Below are 22,718 nucleotides of genomic sequence, written 5' to 3'. Positions count from 1 at the left end.
GCCGCCATTGAAATACCCTTTATGGCTATATTTTCAGCTATTCCGTCCATTTCATAAAGTATTCTGCCTAGTTTAACGACAGCTACCCATTATTCGGGAGATCCATTACTCTAGATGTACTCGGAAAAAGAACTATCTCAAACATCCTATTACTTTCCGTGAGAATTTCTGGTGGAGCGGTGAAATGCATGGATATCAATAAAACTCATTTGACAGAATAATCTCTTTGTAAAGTCATCAATTGCCTAGATTAAACTAAACCGCAATGATTACATCAAACTATGTAATGTCTAATAAAACTATAAAATAATGGTCATGTGTATATATCATTTTTAATCCTAGTAATATTAGTATTTAAGGAGATTGCGCTCGACGGCGAAGGCACGGTGGAGAGTGACCTAAACTCCCGCTTTGTTAGTGCGGGACTGCTCATCAATCTCTTCATAATTAAATTTGGTGCGACATATGCGTTTGCAAGTTGCTGCGTGCCCTTCTGCAAGCTCCATGGTTGGTGAGATACATTAAAGTAACATCCTATGGATCTTAATGAGGGAAAAGGGTAGACAAATTGCTCAATAATTTAATTGAAATCAAGAGATTAGTGATTTTAATCGATAGTGTCGCCCAACATTAATATCGACCGAGGGCAATGAAAAAACGACATGTTTAAAATATGCATGGAAGTTAGGTATGTGATGGAAACAATTGAATCTACCGAGGTCAATATGCACCTTCACTTTTGCCCTAGTAGTCTTAACTGAAGTGCCCCGTGACTAGGCTTGTAGTTATAAATCAACGATGTTACCATCAAATGCGAATTCTATATTGCAAGAGTCGCCCTTCAAGCTGACCTAGCTTCATTGTGTCGTCATGGTTCGCTCCTGTTACTAGTTCTACATCAAAGTTCTACATCTCTCTCTCTCTCTCTCTCTCTCTCTCTCTCTCTCTCTCTCTCTCTCTCTCTCTCTCTAGATATTAATAATTTATACAAAGCAAACCGCATGCACAAGGAGCATCATATGTACGAAGAAATGGTGATGGAAGTGGCTGGGCCCGTGTCTCGGCATGACCAGATTCAATTGGCAAAAATCCTGAAAATACTAGACTTGGTTACATATAAAACGATCACAAGGGCATGACCCTATTGTCAGTGTCAGTTATTTGTCCGGGCCAGAGTAATGCCAGGTGCACAAATTTACTAAGTGGTGCTCTATAGTTTGATTGTTTTATAGATTTTGGTTTCACTGTATATAGAACTAAACTGTTTGGGATTTGTCGTTTGCTCCGTCATACAATACTCCTTTTTATGAATTGTATGAATTTTACGTTGTACATCAGAACGTAACTCATGCCAATTAGTGTTAAAGATACCAAAATTAAATGTACAAAAGCTTACATGCCACTAATTTGATGTATATTTACACAAACCCCGAAAAAAACCCTAATTTACTCTCCCCCTTCACCTCCATTGCTCGTTACGCCTTAGTCTAACTCCCGAGTTCCGAAATTGGCACAAATGATCGCGGGTATGGCGTCATTTTCCATGGACAACCTTAAGTTTGTGGTCGGACACCATGGGACCTCGACGCTGTGGTTGGTGACCCCGAGTCTAAGGTTTAGTTGTCCTGCAAGAGAGGAGGAGCTGCAACGGGGAGGCGGTGGCTGGAGGAGGTGACGCTGACGGTGGTTCTAGACATGCCGCGGTGGTGGATATTACGGTGGGCATTAGAAAGAGGAAGAGGGAAATGATAGATGGAGAAAGATAACATAAATATAAGTACTTAAAAAAATCCCAACCCTTCAAAATTATTGAGACCGATGTGTCCACCTTATGGAAGGGTTAAATTTATACTAATTTACTCCCTAAATTTAGAGAATCTATATCCACCATTGATACGGTCATCGAGGATACTCTTTTGTAATGCAAAAGCAAATGAGTGATCAAAGGGCTACATATATTCTTGTGCCCTATTCTTTATGAAGATTTTGAATATCTACATATCCATATACATCACTTCAAAACGAACTTTTAGAAATCCTTTCTTATACTATACCAAGCATTATTGCTAGATTTTAGTATCAGCTCACGTAAGCGCATGATACACAGTTTCTCCATGTCCGAAACTTGTCCGCTCTCTCCACTTTGATTGCCTTCTCATCTTCATCTTCATCCTATAAAAAGCCTTCATTTCTCGTCCTATTCTCCCCCTACACTTCACCATCCTCGATCTCGTGCACCTTCTAAAACCATAAAAGAAAAGATCCGTCGATATGGTTCCACGTGAAGCAATCACCGAAATGACACATAACCCTAATCACGCTCCTTTCACCATCATGCAAAACAACGCACCATCGTCAGTATCGCCCTTCGACTTCGGTAGACTCTTCGCCGAAATACCAAACCCTCAGCGGATCCTCCAACAAGTGACGCTATCCGCCAAGACGGCGGCCACCTCATGCCTCAGCAGCACCTCCGACGAGGCTGACAACCGCCAGCTCCGGCTCATCGACGAGAGGCGGCGGCGGCGGATGATATCAAACCGGGAGTCGGCACGGCGGTCACGCATGCGGAAGCAGAGGCACCTGGACGAGCTGTGGTCGCAGGTCTTGAGGCTCCGTGGCGAGAACCAGAGCCTCGTCGAGCGACTGAACGAGGCCACGGAGCGCCACGAGAGGGCCGTCCGGGAGAACGCGAGGCTCCGGGAGGAGGTGTCTGATCTGCGGCAGCTGCTGAGGGATGTGAGGTTCGATAGCCCTTGAGACGACGCCAGTGGTGGCAGTAGAGATCTGGAAGAGGTCGTGTGCAATAACGAGAGTTAGTCCATGTGAGGGATGAATTATCCTCAAAATAAACTGATGAGCGCAACAACGTGTTCCTTGAGTTGCTTCGCTGAGAGTCATGGATTTTGATTAGCTTTTCAACGCTAAGAATGATCTTATGTGAGTTATATTATATTGTCGGGAAAAATCGCCATATGAAAAATAATGGGGTTAATACTATGAAAAACCCCAAACTGGTACACCTGTGATAATTTTATCCCAAATTAATTTTTTGATCACGAAAAACCCCAAACTGGTACACTTATGACAAATTTACTCTAAACTAATTTTTTGATCACCAAAAATCCCGAACTGGTACGTATATGACAAATTTACCCTTTGGTAGTTTCCATTAAATTGAATTAATATCACAAAAAATTATAAACTGGTAAGCCTGTAACAAACGGAGGATAAAACATAAAATTGGTACATCCGTCAATTGCCGCGTGTTATCTAATAAAGCAATTTGACAGTAGAATTTAACGGAAATAAACTGAAGGTAAATTTGTAACAGGTGTAATAATTTGAGGTTTTTAGTGGTCAAAAAATTAATGTAGGGTAAAATTGTCACGGACGTATAAGTTTGGGATTTTTGGTGGTATTAACCCAAAATAAAATTCAGGGTATTACATACGAGAATCATTTACCTTTGAAGTGTTTATTACAAGTTTTACTTGTCCTGTTTAGCAAATGAATTTGTATGAAGTTGATAAAATCTTGATTGCCTTTGGACATTTCCTTATATCACCTCGTCATTCGTTCATATTTTAGAGCAACCCTTTTCTAGCTCTCTTCGCCGCGTCAAATGAAGAGAAGAAAATGCGCAAGAAGATAACGATATTCCAACACAACATGTTTAAGAACACATTTGTTGTTGACCTAATTATGTGCGTCCGATGGCTACACATCCTTGTTAATCATCATGAGACCCACCGGGCATATGCCTATGATAGCACATCATATCCACATGGAATATGCATGGATGATGCAAACATCGGATCATGATCGAGAACATCCACATTTTCTAAAAACGGAAGCGAATGCGAATGATGACAACATATCCATCCATGAAATCCATAAGAGGGACTAATCAATATGGCCATCATCGCCAAGAGTCGAGTAGTGAGAGAGAGCAGCAGCAGCAGGTGGTGGTGGAGGTGCTGTTGGTAGTGGCTCATCATTCAATAATTTCTACTGCTGGAAATTGTGTCTCTATCCACTAAAACACTCAGAGAGAGAGAGAGAGAGAGAGAGAGAGAGAGTCTCTGTTGCTGTGTTCTTTTGGCTTTCTGCGAGAAAACGAAGGCCTGCCAAACTTGGTCCAGCCATTGTTCTTTCTGAGGTGGTGTTGTTGTTGTTGTCACCTTGTCCAGATATTGCGCAGCACAATACACTTATGCTTCAGGTGTTGCTTGAACAGTAAGTACCTAAGCTCTCTCTTTTCAGGAAACATCAGCACCACCACCACCACCACTTCTTTTTTCCTTTCATGATGCAACTGCAACCTGCAATAGCAACAGGAAACGCATGGCATCCTACGTACAGTTCCCTGTACATAGGACAATATCGGGATTATCTACTGGAGCTAGTGTGTTCGAAAAATTAGGTCTAGAATACATAGCTCATCTTATCTAGATGGCTCAATATTTTCAGACAAGCAAGGTATCGTGATTTTAAGTCAAAAGTTTAGGAAAATGAACTACTGATAACTATATATATATTTTAAATTTAATTTGGGTTATCCTTTTTTTCACTTCTCATTTGGCTAAAACACTCTCTTCAACAGTGTAACTGGCCGTATTATCTCTCGCTTTTTCCTCCTTAGAATGTTATATCCCACACAGTCAAATGTGGGGCCCATTTGGGATCCTTTTTTTAGGGATATTATAAAACTTGTTAGCAATTGAGTCTTAAAACTTTTAAAAGGTGCAATCGAGTCCTAAAACTTTCAAAAAGTATAACCAAGTTCTAAAACTTGTCGTGAAAGTGAAATCGAGTTCCAAAACTTTGAAAAAGTGTGATTAACGGAAGAACTTGATTGAACCAATTTGACAAGTTTTGAGTCTTAATTACTTTTTTTTTTAAAGTTTTAGGACTCAATTACACTTTCGTGATAAGTTTTAGAATTTCCAATGCACTTATCCCTTTTTTATTTGTGTCTTCTTTTTCTTCCATTTTCCTTCTTCTTGTTCTCGCTTGTGTCGAAGCCTATCGCCGGCACTTCTTCATCTTCGTCCTCTGAGACCTCCATGCACACCAACGCTCGGGTGGTTTCACAAAACCTCACGAATTTGCTCTCTACCTCGTCGTCGCCTCTCACGAAACCTCGGCACGTCTGGCAGAAACCACTCCCTATGTCGGCACGAGCTTCCTCGACATGGATAGCTTGATCTCGTCCCTCAGCTTCTCATCCGGCACGGTCCACGACATCTGTTACCGGCACTCCTCCTCACACGCCGCGTTGAACTCTGGAGACACACCCTTACAGCCTCCGGGGACCGTATGAAACTTTATAACAGCATTTAAAAAATAATAATAATAAACAGTCGGGCTTTGTCCGAACCGTTTCTACTCGGGCCAGGCCCAAAAGAGCCAGGTCCATCTGTTCGGGTCGGACCGGGCCCAATCCGCAATCTGCTGCCATCGATCGATCCTCCTTCCTGCTTTGACATTCGTTGCAGAACACCCCTTCCGTCGTCATCCTTCCAAATTCCCCGATGCCGATGATGGGCGTGAGCTTTCAGTGCGTGATGGATTTGGCGGTCGCGGGGATCTCCCTGGTGGTCGGCCTGGGTTTCTTCGCGTTCGTCGCCGCCGTTCTCTGCTCCGCCGCGTTCTTGAACAACGTCAAGGACGTCTCCTGACCCGATGAATTGTCCCAGGTTCGCATAATTCCGCTCGAAACTCGCGGTGAATTGGGCTCGAGGCATGTGCTGTAGTTTTGGGTTCTTTCCGTCTTCTGGGTCTGCAATTGTGGTGCTTCTCCCTCACAGAGCGCTTGAAATTATCCGGAAATTTGTCTTCTTTCTTTTCTCAGAGAGAGAGAGAGAGATGCTATAAGTGATGATGATCTGTGGGGAAAGAAAAAGGGACTGCTTTAGGTAGTTCATACTCTCAATGGAGCATACTTGAAACTAGATGATCCAATTAGCATTTGAGAAATGAGAAATCTGTGGTTTGCTGACCTACGTTTGCTTTCATTAGCTGCATCTTGGTACTGGTTTTACTGCAAATTCCAGTGATCCTAGCACCGTGTCACCGGCCTGACCCGCCCTGAATCCTTTTTCTTTTCTCCTTCGCCTACGCGAGCTGGTTCGACGAGGTAATTTTCTGGTTCTGTGAACATGTAGGCTCCTTGAGGCATCTCTAGATTGGTTGACCACTCTCTAGACTAAATTAAGACAGCTAATTTTCCGGGTCCTGCGAACCTCAATTAAAGGAGTGTGCATACACCGGATAGTATTGTTTCCGAGAACCGAGCAGAAGGGTCCTCTAAATTCATCTTCAGATGCAGTGGGTGGCTCCGGAAGCCATCTCCCCTTTTGAGAGAATAAGAACGGATTACGAGTTTTGATGTGAAATCAAAGGAACACACTTCTATTTTGGCACTATAAGTGGCATCAGCTTGAATGGGGCATATGCATCAAAAGTGAAGATTGTTGGGAACCTCGAATTATTGCTCTGTTTTCACCAAATTTGCTGCATTTTTATTGCTTACCGGGTAAATTATTGTGTCATCATATGACAAGTGGAGAAGCTATTTAGATCAATTCAACCGCACATAAATTCAATGTCTTCGATTGGACGCCATTGTATGTCATTTCAGATCCATTGTTAGGTTTCTCTTTCTCTTTCTTTTTAACGTATACAGGTGCGAGTAGCTTGAGGAAAGGGTTGATTTAAGCGACATCTGAAACATGCTTTTGTTAAAAACTAAAAAAGGCCTGTTAATTGGGTTCGACCTCATTTCTTGATGGCATGCATAACTTGTGTCAACATTATGAAGTCCCTTATCCTTTTCTTTCTGTGTGATTGACTGCTGAAGTCTTCAAGTTATGCTAAAATTATAGCATATATACTTAAAGTCAGCCATACTGATGCAAGAAACTAACTCTTTCTCCGATTTGATTATGTTTAGATATTTGAATGGAGCCACGTGGGAACAACATCCAAAGAGATTTCCTGTGCTTCAAATTGGAAGCAGTAGGCTATTTTGATATCAAGCCTCATGTGTTCGGATAGCTCATGGACAATGGACGCTCTTTTCATGCATCCAACGTAGAAAAGCTTGTGAGAAACTGAGTTTTGAGTTTCTGATGAAGTTTTGTTGATTATGCTGAACAAAATAGCCTTGCCAGCAAACCCTCTCGTGTTGTATTATATCAGTTGGAAAAAAATTCGTACTTCATCATTCTTTTTTTCCTCAAAGAGATTGCAGAGAGTATTTCCGGTTGTTTACATTGCAGTGAGTTGGTCGGCTCGGACACCTCCGTCTTCATAGCTTAGGACTTCAAGAAGTCCAGCTACACGAATGGTTGTGCGGCTAGTCCAGGTTCTTGAGTCATTGGTTCAAGGCGACCAAAACTTCATTAGGGGTTCAGGGATTGAAATCATTCATATGATTTGCACATTTGGTTTTCCTTGCTCATAACCTGCCTCGGTGATTGGCACTAGCTTATGTTGCAGAGTGTCGAGGATTGTCTTTCTTCATCTACCAGTTACCTCTTATTCCATAATGGTCAAACTCGAGACCATGCAAATCTAAATGAGTCCTCTCATATTTAGAGCAGCCTCTTCTCCTGAAAGTAAGATCATTCGGATTCTCAGTTGCTGTTTTCTCTGCTGAAACGCCAGAGTGATCGTATCCTCACATATTTTTACCAAGTGATCCTTTATACCTCAATTCTATGATCTTGCGTACTTCCCGTCTTCGGGCCAGAACAAGAGAAGACAGTACCTTTCAGAATGGACCGGGAAGCGAGATCGATACTTCTCGAATTCTCGAATCAGTCTAGGTACGGTTTGCTGCGAGCAATGCGACGGATCAATAGAGTTCACTTAAAATCAATGTCAAGGAATACGTTGTTTCATCTTGCATAAGGAAGGATGTAACTACCTTAGCCCGGTCAGTTACAGTTTCTCAAAAACGGGAAAGAAAAAAAACAACGGTCCTAAACTAAATTAACGGTAACATAAACAAAAACGAAAAGTCATTCTCGGACCGTTTTACTTTCAATAATGTTTGGTATCAATCACGTTCCCTTTGATTCTGAAGACTACTTTTTCTTCTTCTGCTTCCGCGAGTACACCATCCCTCGGATCCCATCCGGATCCGCCACAAAGCCCAGCGGCCGGTAGAACCCGAGCACTCGGGGCTCCGAGTACAGGGCGATGTTGCCGATCCCTCGGTCCAGCAGGTCGCCAACCAGCCTCTCCATGACGGCCTTCCCGAGCCCGATCCCCTGGAACGACGGGTCCACCACCACGTCCCATATAATGGCGTTGAACACGCCGTCGCCGGTCGCCCTCGCGAAGGCCACCGGCTTCTCCGTCCTCCGGTGCTGCACCCACACCAGGGCGTCCGTGTGCTCCAGCGCCACCCTGATCTTCCCCGGATCGCGCCGCGGGAACCCGACGGCCACGAACACCGCGTTGAGCCGGTCCAGGTCGAGGGACGCAGGGTCGCGGTGGAGGGCGAAGCCCCAGGACTCGAGCTCGGCGTCGGAGATGGAGAGGGTGGTGGCGGGGAAGGTGGCCGAGGAGGAGGAGGAGGAGGAGGCGGAGGAGGCCGTTATGGAGAGGGAGTGGGGGTGGTGGTGGCGGGAGGTGGTGGCGGTGCGGAGGTGGAGGGAGGTGGGGAGAGGGGCGGAGGTGGTGCCACGTAGGAGCATCTTGAGAGACATTGGATGTGGGAAGTTGTTGGGGAGTATTGTGATGTTGTGATTTTTGTGAAATGTGTGTGGCTGACACTACATCCAGGTGAGGGATACCCAGTGCAGTGTCCTTCCATCTTTTCTAGTTTAGGAGCCAAACATCTACTGGAAACCATTTTAAAGAGTCAAATTGCAATGATATGGAAGTGCGAATACAAATATTAAAAATAAATTAGGTTAATATCACGAAAAATCTCAAACTAGTACATCTGTGATAGTTTTACTAAAAACTAATTTTTTGACTACCAAAAACCCCAAACTTATACATTTGTGACTAATTTACTCCCAATTTATTTCCGTTAAATTTTACTATCAAATTGCTTTGTTAAATGACACGCAATAGTTAACTGATGTATCAGTTTTATGTTTTACCCTCCATTTATCACAGGTTTATCAGTTTGTGATTTTTTGTTGTATTGATTCAATTTAACGGAAACCAAAGGAGGGTAAATTTATCACAAATGTATCAGTTTAGGGTTTTTAGTGGTCAAAATATTAGTTTTGGGTAAATTTGTCACAGATATACCAGTTTGGGGTTTTTGGTGGTATTAACCCAATAAAATTTAGACTCCGTTTGTTTCATGAAAGATTAATAATTATTCTCAAACTTTTATCGTTGTCATCGCTTACAAAAATGAGTCAATAAGAAATATTTCCGTTATTAACAACTCATACTTAAACTTTTTGTTTCTGATAATGAGCATATTTTCCATTATCTCTTTTCTTAAGAAATATAAATGATAAAAATTAGGATATATTTTTCCAAAACGTTAATTTTCTGTTAAACAAATGGAGCGTTAGATTATCGTGAAAATTTTATGATATTTAATCATATATATTTTGAATGTGATATTTTTGCGATTTTGTAGGTTTTCTAACTAGAGGTCTGCATTGCATTAATTTGGAATAAAGGTTGTGTTACAAACTTAATGTGATTATCATTTAATTAGGCTCCATTTGTTTAGTGAAAAACATTTTCCTCATATTCAGGTGTTTGGTTCGTTTAGGAAAATAAGTCAACGGAAAATATTTTCCAACCAAAACTTAAATTCAAGAAAATGATTTCCTTTCTAAAAAATCAGAAATCATTTTCCAAAATATGACTAAAAATCAGCGCTAGGACCAGAAACTCTGTGCTTGAGCACAAGAACCTCAACCCTTGTCTTAGGCCGCCCTTGGCAATGGGGCTGGGTCCCTAGCTTAGGTCCAGGTCCATCGAGGCCGAACCCAGGACTCCGGCACCCTGGCTCGGGGCCATCTAAGTTGCGCCCGAGTCCATTGAAGCTAAGATTGGGACACCGAAGCCCGTGCCCGGTAGTATCGAGGCCAAGCCTAGGTCCTTGACACCCATGCCCGTGTCCATCGAATCTAAAAAGTTTTACAAAAATTTCGTATTTTTTTATTTTTTCTTTCTTTTTCTGTTTCCTTTTTCCTCAGCTGATCGCCTGGCCTCAGCGACTAGCCATAGGCGCGAGCCGGCCTTGGGCAAGACTCGAGCTCGCCAAGTCTCGGCGAGGTCGAGCTCAAGCCTCGAGCAAGGCTCCACCTCGCTAGCGACCTCGAGCTCGCCAAATCCCGGCGAGGCTCAACCTTGCCCAAGGTTGGCCCTCACCAATGGCCTATCGCTGGCTATCACTGAGGCTCGACAACCAGCGAGGGAGGAAGAAGGACAAAGAAAAAGAAAAAGAAAATAAAATAATTATTAAAAAATTATAAATTTTATCCACATCGGACGGTTGGCGTCAATGTCAGCAATTTCCAATCAAATGAGATTTTCCTTACCAAACAATGGAAAAAAAATTTCAGTTCATTTTCAGGTCTTAGCCGAACATCGAAAAATATTGTCATTATGCTGAAAAATGACTTTTCGAAAAATATTTTCTACAAATGTTACATTTCCCGCGGAGCCTTAGTGTTTGGTATTTTTTTACTAACGAAACTATTTTGGCAGGTTGTGAGTACCTTACGGGTATTCGACTATTTTAGTCGTTTTAGTGAGCCGAGACTGCGATTTCGTATTAAAATCAGTGGTAGGTTGCGGATCGATTTGGGGAATAACAGAAAGTCAAGGGAACGGGCTCGGGACTAGGTCAGCCGTCCCAGACCAGTCCCCACTTCCATCCCTAAGAAGGCGTGATATCATGGTTTTACTCACTTGAGATGGTGCTCATTTTTTATAAGCTTTCTTTGCCGTTTAGGCTCGTGTACTTAGCCTATATTATATGGAAACTCATGGTTTGATCTTGTGCTATACAACTAGACACCTTCTCAAGAAGTCATCCAACTCGATAATGCTCCTAAATACACTCATTGAGGTCTGATTCTAAATTTTGTCTTTACACCGAAAGTTGCAACTTATGAGTTACTTTCGGTTTCACATATGTGATGTAAAGTTATTCCCTTCATATTTAATGTGTTATTCAGCTCATTCTTATCCCTTGGCATTTTATAAACCTATTAAGACTTATACCTTGTCCAACCCCTTTTATCCCAATGATATTTTCGCACCCTCATCGGATAGTTGAACAAGCCACTCAACTCCGCATGGTTCATTTCCAAACCACACAAAAGGTGGTCCTACTTGAGTACCTTACCGTGGCAATCTCTAATCTAACTCTCTGAGGTATTATATAGTAGCTTTAGTCAATCCTGTGCTAAGATTTATGATAATCACTTTTCCTAGAGGCACTGTTCTTACTTGAACACGTTTAATATTGAAGTTCCACCTTTGCATATATAACCTTTGGACATTGGATAGGTACATGAAACGTAATCTTATATTGAATAATCAGAAGTATCTACATGAGGCATATGCTGCCTCAAGGATCGAACATATATATTGAATAAATCAGCATTAGGTAAGCATGTTTTGTCCTTAGTAACTATAAAACAGAAGTATACACATCTGGCAAAACACATGAGCGTCGTAACTTGTCAGCCCTAGAAAAGGACAATAAAAAAGCAATAATTTGTGTCAATATCATAGGGGAGCTCATAGATATCAAATCCTAGTCTTAGTTTTCAACATGTCACCCACATCGTTTACTAATCGAATTATGGTAAGATTTCTTAATGTATCTAACTCTGTTCAGTCAGTTATTATAAAATATATTAAACAAGCACACACGGTTTCGTATTTATACGCAATTATGCATTTCGCTCCAATATTTAACATGAATGATGTAAAGTGTAATAAATTGGCAACTTAAACTTTGGTCTTCCTCTTTGGTTTTTCTCCTAATTTTGACCAACGAGTTTCTTTTCTTCCTCCTATGGAGTCGGGCCTTCGGTTAAATCACGTAAATCTCTCGTGTTGTTTCTCTGTATTTATATGTTATCGATTTGGCATGACACTATAAGGTACCAAATGGTCCAAAAAGAGCAATAGAAGTCGAAAACATAGCTAGCAGTTCCTCTCTAGTTGGTTGTTTATTTCCCGATATAATCTCATATGTGATCATGAAAGATTAGGGTCCTCTCGATTTAGGCAGCAAACTATTAATATATTCAAATTATCCCATTGAAAAATTGAGATTTACAACTTTAAATTCAAGGGCTGACATGTATCTTTTTTCTAATCGTTATTTCTCTTTTTCTTCCTTTTCCCCCTTTTCTTCCTTTATTTTTACCCTAATCGAGCTGCGCTAGGTCATCTCTCACGTCAGCGCATCGGAGTATCACACCTCGGCTCCTCTAATTGATGGGCTAAAACAAAACCGGTCCTTTCACATGTATCTAATCGATGGCCGGGGGGCACAACCACCATCATTTGCTTCAAATGCACGGCGTAGTGAGTCAAATAAAGATACACGACATTCAAATCAAACGTTTGATCAATAAGCCAAATGAAAATATTGACATTAACAAGCTAAAATAATCATGTTTTTCAAGGGTGCAACATGACTATAATTAATTAGGAAAAAATTGTCATTTTTTTAAGGGAAAAATCCACAAAAAATCCCAAACTATGCTTATTGTGACATATTAAGATAAAAAAACCTCAAACTATGTCCATTATGACACATTTACCCTAAACTTTTTTTTGTAACATAAAAAATCCCAAACTTATACCAATGCGACCCATTTACCCTCAATTAAGATTCCATCGAACGATTTTTGAATCAAAATGACGTCATTTTATTTCACTTAAATCATGTGAGCGCCATGTCATCAATGTTTGCTTTCCGGCGTCAATGTAGACAGATTTTTAACTATCCTTGTTGGTGGAATTTTGACAGAGAATAAATGTATCACACATGTATAAATTTAGATTTTTGGTGTCGTTGAAAAAAGTTTAAGATAAATGCCTCGTAATGGGTATAGTTGGGGATTTTCAGTGTCTTCTATCTTTTTTCTTTTTTTTTGTAATTCCATGTACTCGGGGTCCTTTCCACGTGGGCCACGGGCAAGTATTCACTATTCATATGAATTATTATAGGTGCTCTCAGAGTGCTACGTCAATGTGCGCCAATACCATTATAATCGCGACACCTGGATAGGAAAAAAAAAACAAGACGACAGTAATTGCGACAGTAAGTGCTACGTCTGCTCTTCTCCCGCATTCGTTCTTCTCATTCCTCTCGGCTCGTGAAGTTCATGGTCATGGGGGAGAGGGTCTCAACCTGGAGGACGCACTCCCGTTACTCTCTACTCTCTCCTTTTTTGCCTTCTCTCCATCCTCATCTTCAAAATAATCCCAGAAAGCTAAACCAGAAACAGATTATCTATTCACAAATTCACCTGTTGTCCGCTGAATCGAAGTCATGGCGCACAGCAGCCTCTCTCTTTCTCTCTAGCCCACTTCCCTCACCGCAACCCCTTCTTTTCCCTCCTTGTTCTTCCTTTCCCTCCAGATGGGTCTCTTCGTCGCTTGATTCACTTACGGCCCTTTTCTTTTGTTGCCTTTTTCATACCGTTTTCATTAACTCCGTCCAATTTGACTAACGGAAAATGTTGACGTGGCTTTTTTATTATAATTTTCTCTATCCTACGTGGCAATGATGTGGCTAAAACGACGTTATTTTGGTCCAAATATAGTTTTAATAAAAAATTTATCTAAATTCAATTTAAAAAATAAGCTAGATTTAAAAATATAATTTAAAAAAAAGGAAAGGGGGAGAGACTAGGCAGGGAGGGCTTCAAGCCCTTGCCACCATCGCTGAAAGGGCCGGCGAGGGCCTGTACGCCCAGGGTCAGCCCTCGCCTAGACCTGGCCAAGGGCCGCCATTGGCGGGTATCTTGTCGACGCTTGAAAGATTGAGATAGAAGTTTTAATAACAAGGAGGTGGGACCCTCGCTTTGGCTAGTAAGATTTGAAAATGAAGGTAGAAGAAAAAAGTTGGAAATCATAAGTTAATAAAGTAAGGATTCCCACTTTGAAGCTTGAAGGCTTTTAAAGATTCGATGTTCAGCCAAGAGAAAGGGGAACGCATTTAGTAAACTACACACGAGTTACCAAGAGATAATGTTGATTAACCAAGGTTAAAATAATGATGACTTTGAGTTTAAAAGACAAATGGTGAAGATCGGAGGGGGATATGACCAAAAAAATCACACGTGGCCATATTTGATTTGCTTGAAAAAATAACCAAGGTTAAAGTAATAAATCACCTTAGGTTAAAAACATTAGGTGTCAAGGAGAGATATAGGTGTTCCAACTGTTATGTTACAAATGGCTCTAATAAGAGTAGTTAGGATACAAGTAGCAGAATAAGAATAACTAAAAAGGAGATATTTTGACGAAATGAAAGAGAGCTTATTTTCGACCAAGTAAAATGAATGAGTCATCAAAGTATTAATCGGCAAAAGTTAAAAGAGATGATGCAATATATGATATCATTGTTAGCTAAACTTGGTAAAATGGGTCTTAAACCCATATACGACCCATTTAAAAAATAAATTGGTCATATATGGATCACTTCAATTTTTAAGAGCTTACATTAAATGGGTTTTAAAATTTTAACCCTAAAATAAATGGATCTAATTGGGTTGAGTTTAGAACCCACTTCCAACCCACTTGGCCCACACACACTCTCTCCCTCTTTAGCCTTATAATAATAATTTTTAAAAAAATCGAAATTATAATTATTTTTCTTTTTATTGTTTTCTTTTCTTTTATTTTCTTTTCTTTTTCCTTAATTTTCGGCCGGCGACCGGCCACAGGCAAGGAATGAGCTCGCCAGCCTCGCCTGTGGCCAGTTGCTGACCGTAACCGTGGCCGGCAACGGTCGAAAATGAAGGAAAGGGAAAATAAAAAATAATTAAAAATTCGATTTTTTGAAAAATAAAATATAAAAATAAAAAATATTAAAAGGAGTGCAAGGAGAAAAATAAAATAAGATTTTTTATACCAAATGGCAGAAATATTTTCTTGTTCATTTCAAGTTTCAACTAAACACCGGAAAATATTGTTATTTTCCAAGAAAATGACTTCATGGAAAACATTTTCTAGAAATGTCACATTTTTTGCGAAATAAATGGAGCCTCAATTTTTTATAAAAATTATAAAAATTGTCCACTAAATTTAGTATTGCATGGAAATGTTTTAGTAATATAAGATTTTTTTAAAAAGATCATAAGTAACAAGTTTTCCTAGATTGGATAAAATACAGAAGTGTTTTAGCAATATGAGTAAAATGGGGTATGAGTTGAGAAATTACATTACAAATAAAATAGTCATAAACGGGTTAATGAGTCAATTTGGGTCGGACCATTTATGACTCGACCCAAACCTGACCTACACCCATTTGACAGGTTTATAGTTAGCCATGTTCAACGTCACAAATTAAAGGCTTGTGGTTTAAAATACTTGGTAGAAATCGAAAAAAGGCGAGTACCAAACTTGAAGAGAGACCAAAGGTTCATTCCAAAGTAGATATTTTGTTAAATTACCAAGATATCTAGGAAAATGGTACGTAAACATGGAAACTGGTGTCCGTTCTAAATACCGATAAGTCCGAAAATATTTTGAACCCACTAAAATTATTAGGGAATAACATTGAAGAGTAAAAAAATCTCAATTTAGTAAATTTGAAACTTGAAAATCATCAAATAAGTAATTTGGAGCATACAGCCCTTTTCTACAATTATTATGGCGGTGAATTAATTATCGTCATCACACGATTAACATCTATCAATTTAATTCTAACACATTGGAGGGTGATTTCAATCGCAGAAATCATCCTTCGCACCTTCTGTATCTCACAAAATTAACAACCTATATGCCATTCAAAATTCCAAGCTAAATAATGCTTAACTTTATATCCTAAATATTATTATGAAAATGCCGAATGTGACTTGTTTCGCCTCCAATTATCAACCTTTAACTCGTCATTTCGAGAAGCCAACACCACCACCGAACTCGCCGCCCTCAGACCAGCTAGATCCGGAAGTTTCGCCACGAACAGCCATCAAATGCCTCCTCATCTGCCACATCTCAGCTTCATCCGCCATGTGTAAGCTACTGGACGCTATTTGACTTGATTTTGAAACTCAAGCTGGTCACCTTGAGTTTAGGGGATGTTAGAGACAATTAGGGATTTCTGTAAGATAATTTTCTTTGTTAGAGATATTTTGATAATTCTGTTAATTATCCATATCTCTCAAAATTGGGGAAAATTACTAAAAAAGTTATAAACTCATTGCAATTGTACCAATTTATCCGTAAACTTTTTTTTTTTCAATTAAGTCTGAAACCTTTTGCACTTGTGCCAATTCAGTCCATCCGGCTAATTTTGGCCGGCTGGCACTGACGTGGATAATTTTTAATAATATTTTTTTTTCTGAATTTTTATATTAATTTTTATATTTTCCTTTTTCCTTTTCTTTTTTTCCCCATGATGGCCGGTGAGGCCTGAGGGTCGCGAGCGAGGTCAACCTCGCCCGCGGCCATGCCTCATGATTTGGGCGCGAGGCCACCCTTGCCATGGCCTCCGTAGGCGAGGCCGACTTCGCCCGTGGCTGGCGAGGCCCTGGCTACGCGAGCGAAGGTGGCTATGGCCTTGCCCAGATCTGGGCGAGGCCGGGTGAGGGCCGCGACCCTCATCGGCCACCATTTGAAAAAAAGAAAAGAAAAGAATGACAACTTTAAGTCTGGGAAAATGAATGTAAGACGGTGTATGGTTGCTATCCACAAAAATAAACAAAGCATCTTCTGTGGAGGACAACTTTAAGTCCAAAGCATGGTTTTAGACACGATAGACCATTTGGTAATGGAGAGTAGTTGAGATAGAATCAAGAGTTTAAGGAGCATAAGTTATTTGCAATTGGACTTTGAGGGCGTTCAACAGATGGGGATCAAAGAGCGCCATGTTGAAATTGAGGAAAAGAGTTGCAAACATTGTGCCGGCATTGAGGATGATTTCCACTGTTCCTATGCAGGCATGCTGATACTCGACAAATCTGGTATTAAGGAGGGTCATACGGGCTGCTACGGGAGGACCCTTCCTGCCATGGATAGGTAGAGCAAGATGAACTGCTCTAAAATGAAGATGTGTATAACCTCGAGAATGCCACTATTGCACAAACTTAGGAGGTATCTGAAGCTTTACAAAATGCTCTTGTTGGGTAGCAGGAATTGGATGCTGATCAAAGTGGGTGGATTGAACATATTCCTTGACATCCTTGAGAGTATGCTGAATAAGCTTCTCAATAGAATGGATAGGTGAAAAGGAGAGTGATTTGGCAAAAGCAGAATATGGATTTATCAAAGGAAGCTGAGTGCTTGAAATCTTGTCATCTTCACTGAGGTAGGTAACCTCATAAAGATAATCAAGCTTAGAAGCATTGGACTTGCGGAAAGCAGGCAGGGAGATCTAGTGAAAAAGGGGCATCAACAATAATAGGCTGGTGTTCAGTCATGGTAGAAATTTAAATCTTCTCCTAACAACTATAACTCATCATGGAATGATGATCTTGGTCGGATCTCAGTGATAAATGGCTCTGATACCAAAATGGATTGGTTAAGAAGAACAAGTGAGACAAGTATGCTATCCCCAAACTATCGACTTGCTTCGCCATTTAGGGGGACTGCCTTTTAGTCCCCAAACTTACTTCTCAAACTGAACATTTAAGTTTCAGATTTTCTAATCCACAGTTTCCACATTGTGGCAAGTGAAGAGCATACTTAACCATATCACCTTATCGAACCAACAACAAGATCCTAATCAGAAGAGATCATTCTAAGAGAAGATGAGGAGAATTTAGAAAGTCATGGCTTTAGAACACAACCTGATTTTATTTATGGGCCTAGGTCTGCCCTCTTATTACACAATACATTACCTTATATAGGCCCAGACTGATGTGGTCACCAAAGCATTGGATTCCCACTTACATAGTACGAGCATCTTTTAAAGTAGATGCATTGACACACATATAATTAACGCCACTTGCATAGTACACACATATAATCCATGCCACATACATTGCATACACACTTTTCACATGCCTACTTTATTGCGGAATCCCTCTTCCATGTTGTCAGCAAAGTTGTCTGAGCTGTCTCCATTATTTTACTGCCGATAAGCTCGAATAAGGCTATCAATTACCCACTGGGATAGGAATTGATCAGCAACTGGATCATCAGGGATTCCTGACATGGATGTAGACGGGCCATCGGTTCTTTGTCTCTTGGGTGGTGAATGGTAGGTCATTTGTGGCTGTGGCCAAAAAGACCAGTCCTGGAAAGTAGTAGAGGCTAGCTATAACCTATGTAGCAGCGACACGCTCCGACACTCGGTCAATGCCTCTAACATGTGAATCCGGAATCTCGACATGTGATTCCGACACACATGGGGTCAATTTTATAAATTTTAAAAAAATTAGGGGTCAAAATGTAAATTTATAAAAAAAAATAAAAAAAAGAAAGAAAGAAAAAAGTGGACGAAAAAGGGGTCAAACACGCATGGGTCTTTCTGTTCTTTTTACAACTTCTTCGCTTGACTCGACAACCTCCCCCTCTCAAATTCTCTTCTTCATGTTTCTTTCCGTTGACTGACGACCACCACGAGGCTCTCTCCACGCCGCTTGCCACCGCAGCCAGGTACATCTCTCTCTGTTTCTTCCCCTAATCATATTACTCTTCTTCGTTCAACCTCTGGTTCTTCGCTGTCTGCCCTAGGGCTCCGTGACTTGTTTTGCTTGTTGTTGGGTTGCCTCGGTGAGATCCGTTGGAAATTTTCTTAGTGATTTTTTCTGACTTCCCTAAGATCGTGTGGCTTCTCTTGGCCGTGTTTCATGAAAACCCTTATGGCCCTCTGAGATTCGATCGTCTCAGCTTAGCTAGCGAAAATTGAATTCTTTGTGTCGTATCACGTGTGCACGGGGATGCGATTGTTATGTTGGCTAAGAGTTTAAGAATCTTTGAGAGAGCTTTACTGCTAAGGTCCTTCCTTTATATTTTATGTTAAACTGGCGACTAGATTGTTATCGTTGTTGAATTATTCCTGATCAAGAGAAGGTAATTGTCATCTTGTCAGCTAACTGGAACTATGTGTTTGTATCGTCTCATATTCCCATTAATACTTTTCCCATTGTTATTAGTGCTTGCAAACGCATCCTAGCATAAATCGTCAACTTGCTTACAGAGCTGGTTTATGCTTTGCTTTTCCCTCCTCAACTTTCGGTCAATTAGATTGTGTTTTGGGCAAGCAACACAAACCTTTTCACAATTATACAAGCTTAAATGCACATTATGATCCTTGGATGGTGCATGAAACACATTACATTGTGGCTGATTATGTGATCTGCAATTGGGCTAGTTATCACCAAACTTCTATAAATTGTGGAGGTTTGGGATACTTAATGTGGATGACTTCAAATGAGAAAGGATGGATGGTGGTTCCCTTGTGGAGAAATTTATATGGCATGAAATTTTTAACTTAATTGTATCGGCTGTTTTTAGAGACCTAGCCTACTTATCTCAACTTGCTTTGTTTGTGTTCATGCCTGCTGTTGAGAAGAAGTGGAACATGGTAGAAATATTTCATCTCTATGTGGTGTACATATTAAATTTATAGTTATTGTGATTGTATTTTTTGTAGAATGACTTCAAGCATGGGTAGTAGCACTTCTTGTACACAAGTGCCTACATCTACCAATGAAGATTTAAATAAACCACTATTAAGGTATATCACTAAGCTAGCTACTCATAGCGATGCGGGGGAAATTTTGTATTGGAAATGCAATTTTGCAAAAAAGATTTTAGGAGTTCATATACGAAAGTGAGAACCCATTTATTGATGATAAGTGGAAAAGGAATTGGAAAATACGGAAAAGTAGAAAAAAAAAGATCTTTTGGAGATGGAAAGATTAGATGAAGAGGTCAATACTAGATTAGCGAGTCTTGCGCCTAAAAATGTAGCTTTGCCCCCTTCTAGTTTTTCAATTAGTGGTGGTAGTAATGGTAGTGGTGGGATGGATTCATACTCCAAAAAAAGGAAGATTGGAAGTAGGAGTGGGGGATCTCTTGAAAAGGCATTCAACATGACTCAATGGGAATATTTAGATTATGAGATTGTCAGGATGTTTTATTCGACGGGCTTGCCGTTTAACCTAACAATAAACCCTTACTTTCAATTCGCTTTTACTTATGCTATTAATCATAATATTGCGGGGTATGTACCACCGAAATAAAATTTGCTGAGGACCACTTTGTTGCAAAAAGAGAAGGCAAATATTGATAGATTGTGTGCACCTATTAGAGACATATGGAGGGAGAAGGGTGTAAGTATTGTGAGTGATGGATGGAGTGACTCACAAAGGAGATCACTTATTAATTTTATGGCGGTGTCAGATGGAGAACCTATGTTTATAAAGTCGGTTGATTGTTCGGGAGAAACAAAGGATATGCATTTCATTTTTAACTTATTCAAAGAAGTAATCAATGAAATTAGGCATGAGAATGTGGGCCAAGTAATTACGGATAATGCTTTGAATTGTAAGGTCGCGGGACAACTCATTGAGCAAGAATTTCCATCTATTATTTGGACGCTTTGTGTGGTGCACACTCTTAATCTAGTTTTGAAGAATATTTGTGCCGCAAAGAATACGGAGACCAATCATGAAGTTTATGAGGAATGTAGTTGGATTTTCGAGATTGTTTCGGAAGTTCTGCAAATCAAACATTTCATCATGAATCATTCCATACGGTTAGTAATATACAATGAGTTTGTTAACTTGAAGTTGTTTTCTGTAGCGGATACACGTTTTGCTTCGATGATTGTGATGCTTAGGAGGTTTAAGTTAATAAAAAGTGGTCTTCAAAGCATGATTATTTGTGACAAATGGAATATCTATCGACATGATAATCAAGGGAGGGCTAAGTTTGTCAAGGAGAAAGTGTTAGATGATTTTTTGTGGATTCAATTGATTATATACTTTCTTTCACGGCTCCTATTTATGACATGCTTAGAATTTGTGACACCGACAAGCCTTGTCTTCACTTAGTTTATGACATGTGGGATTCAATGATTGAAAAAGTGAAGAGAGTTAGATATAAGCACAAAGTGAAAAGGCTAGATGAGGAGTCTACATTTTATGAGGCGGTCCATTCAATTCTTGTGAATCGTTGGACTAAAAACAACACTCCACTTCATTACTTGACACATGCCTTGAATCCTAGGTAAGTTCTAAAATTGTATGAGATTACTACTTTATTAGTTTTTCTTTCTTTGACATGATAATATAATACTCCTCTTACTTATTATGATTTTCTATTTTTATTTTATTTTATTTTTTAAAATAAGGTACTATAGTGATAAATGGCTCAATGAAGATCCTTCTCGAGTTTATCCATACAAGGATAATGAGATCATCCAAGAAAGAAAAAAATGCATTAGGAAATACTTTCCTAACTTGGATGAGTGCAACAAGATGAATTTGGAGTATGTAGATTTTGCATGCAAAAATAGGGAGTTTAGAGAATTTGATTTCATTCAAAATCGGTATTCTATGAATCCTAAGGCTTGGTGGGTTCTTCATGGTGGAAGTGCGCCTATACTTCAAAGCATAGCCTTAAAGCTTCTTGCACAACCTTCTTCTTCATCATGTGCCGAGAGGAATTGAAGTACTTACTCCTTCGTGCACTCGGTGAGGAGAAATAAAATGACTTCAAAACGTGTAGAAGACTTGGTTTTTATTCATAGCAACCTACGTCTTCTATCAAGAAAAAGCCCACAATATGCAGAATGAGAGACCAAGATGTGGGATATTGGTGGAGATGCATTTGACACGTTTGAAGATGTTTGAGTGCTTGAAGTTGTGAGTCTTTCACTTGATGAGCTGGAGATGGAGTCTGTTATTTTTTCATAAGTGGATAATGTAGATGAATGACTTGTTATATTTGATGGTGAAATGTGGATTGTTTTTTATTTTTTGACTTATTGTTAAATGTTAAATTTAATGGTGGAATGTGGATTGCTTGTTTTTTCTCTCTCCAAGTTTTATGGATTATTGGAATGGAATGTAGTTGAATTTGTCAAATTGAAACAATGAATGATATTAACAAATGGTGGATTAATGTTATTAGTATAAATTCATTCTATGCTCTTTTTGTATTATTTATTTATTTGTGGATTTGAATCAAATTAATTTGATTAAAATAATCATAAAAATGATAATTTAGCATGTATATATAAAAATATATATTTAATTTACAACGTGTCGGAATTCTCTATTTTTTGAGAAATGATGTGTCGCATGTCACGTGTCGGTGCTACATAGGCTATAACTGTGTGGGAGGACATGAGGAATATGGGTCCTGAGCTAGTGGTCTACCCCGTTGGTCTTGGGAAGAAGAGGGAATATCTTGGAAATATGCGGCAGGTTCGTCATCTTCATCATCAACGAGATCATCTTCATGATATTCTTTGAGGGCTTGTCAAATTTTAAAACTTTGTCCAGGGAATTGTGGGTTTCAGTGGTGACATATGATACTATCGTGGGGCCATATCTCTGGAGGGATTATCC

General features: G+C 39.8%; 3 protein-coding genes across 4 annotated transcripts; 2 read left to right on the top strand and 1 right to left on the bottom strand.

The window, feature by feature from the left end:
• The first annotated feature begins 2,182 nt into the window (after window positions 1–2,182).
• Window positions 2,183–2,948, top strand: LOC115672046 (basic leucine zipper 8-like). Its single transcript, XM_030593799.2, has one exon. The coding sequence runs from the start codon at window positions 2,272–2,274 to the stop codon at window positions 2,758–2,760; it is 489 nt and encodes a 162-aa protein (XP_030449659.1). The 5' UTR covers window positions 2,183–2,271; the 3' UTR covers window positions 2,761–2,948.
• Window positions 2,949–5,483: 2,535 nt separating this feature from the next.
• On the top strand, window positions 5,484–7,248 carry LOC115672112 (uncharacterized). 2 transcript variants are annotated; one of them, XM_056309501.1, is made up of 2 exons: window positions 5,484–5,730; window positions 6,959–7,248. In XM_056309501.1, exon 1 carries the CDS (start codon window positions 5,538–5,540, stop codon window positions 5,682–5,684), a length of 147 nt encoding a protein of 48 aa, XP_056165476.1. In that variant the 5' UTR covers window positions 5,484–5,537; the 3' UTR covers window positions 5,685–5,730; window positions 6,959–7,248. The 2 variants fall into 2 exon arrangements, with proteins under 2 accessions (XP_056165476.1, XP_030449745.1); XM_030593885.2 differs by having other exon boundaries at window positions 5,488–5,702.
• A 630-nt stretch (window positions 7,249–7,878) lies between these two features.
• LOC115672111 (serotonin N-acetyltransferase 2, chloroplastic) lies at window positions 7,879–8,830 on the bottom strand. The gene has a single exon (XM_030593884.2). The coding sequence runs from the start codon at window positions 8,721–8,723 to the stop codon at window positions 8,097–8,099; it is 627 nt and encodes a 208-aa protein (XP_030449744.1). The 5' UTR covers window positions 8,724–8,830; the 3' UTR covers window positions 7,879–8,096.
• Window positions 8,831–22,718: the final 13,888 nt, after the last annotated feature.

The sequence above is a fragment of the Syzygium oleosum genome, unplaced genomic scaffold (genome assembly GCF_021117445.2).
Source record: "Syzygium oleosum isolate NSW1041296 unplaced genomic scaffold, Sole_v2.1 Sole_v2.03, whole genome shotgun sequence".
NCBI classification, from domain to species: Eukaryota; Viridiplantae; Streptophyta; class Magnoliopsida; order Myrtales; family Myrtaceae; genus Syzygium; species Syzygium oleosum.
This window is presented reverse-complemented; position numbering and strand designations above follow the sequence as displayed.

Bases quoted from the DNA above. Each gene is read 5' to 3' on its own strand.
- LOC115672046 (XM_030593799.2), top strand. From the start codon at position 2,272: ATGGTTCCACGTGAAGCAATCACCGAAATGACACATAACCCTAATCAC.
- LOC115672112 (XM_056309501.1), top strand. From the start codon at position 5,538: ATGCCGATGATGGGCGTGAGCTTTCAGTGCGTGATGGATTTGGCGGTC.
- LOC115672111 (XM_030593884.2), bottom strand. From the start codon at position 8,723: ATGTCTCTCAAGATGCTCCTACGTGGCACCACCTCCGCCCCTCTCCCC.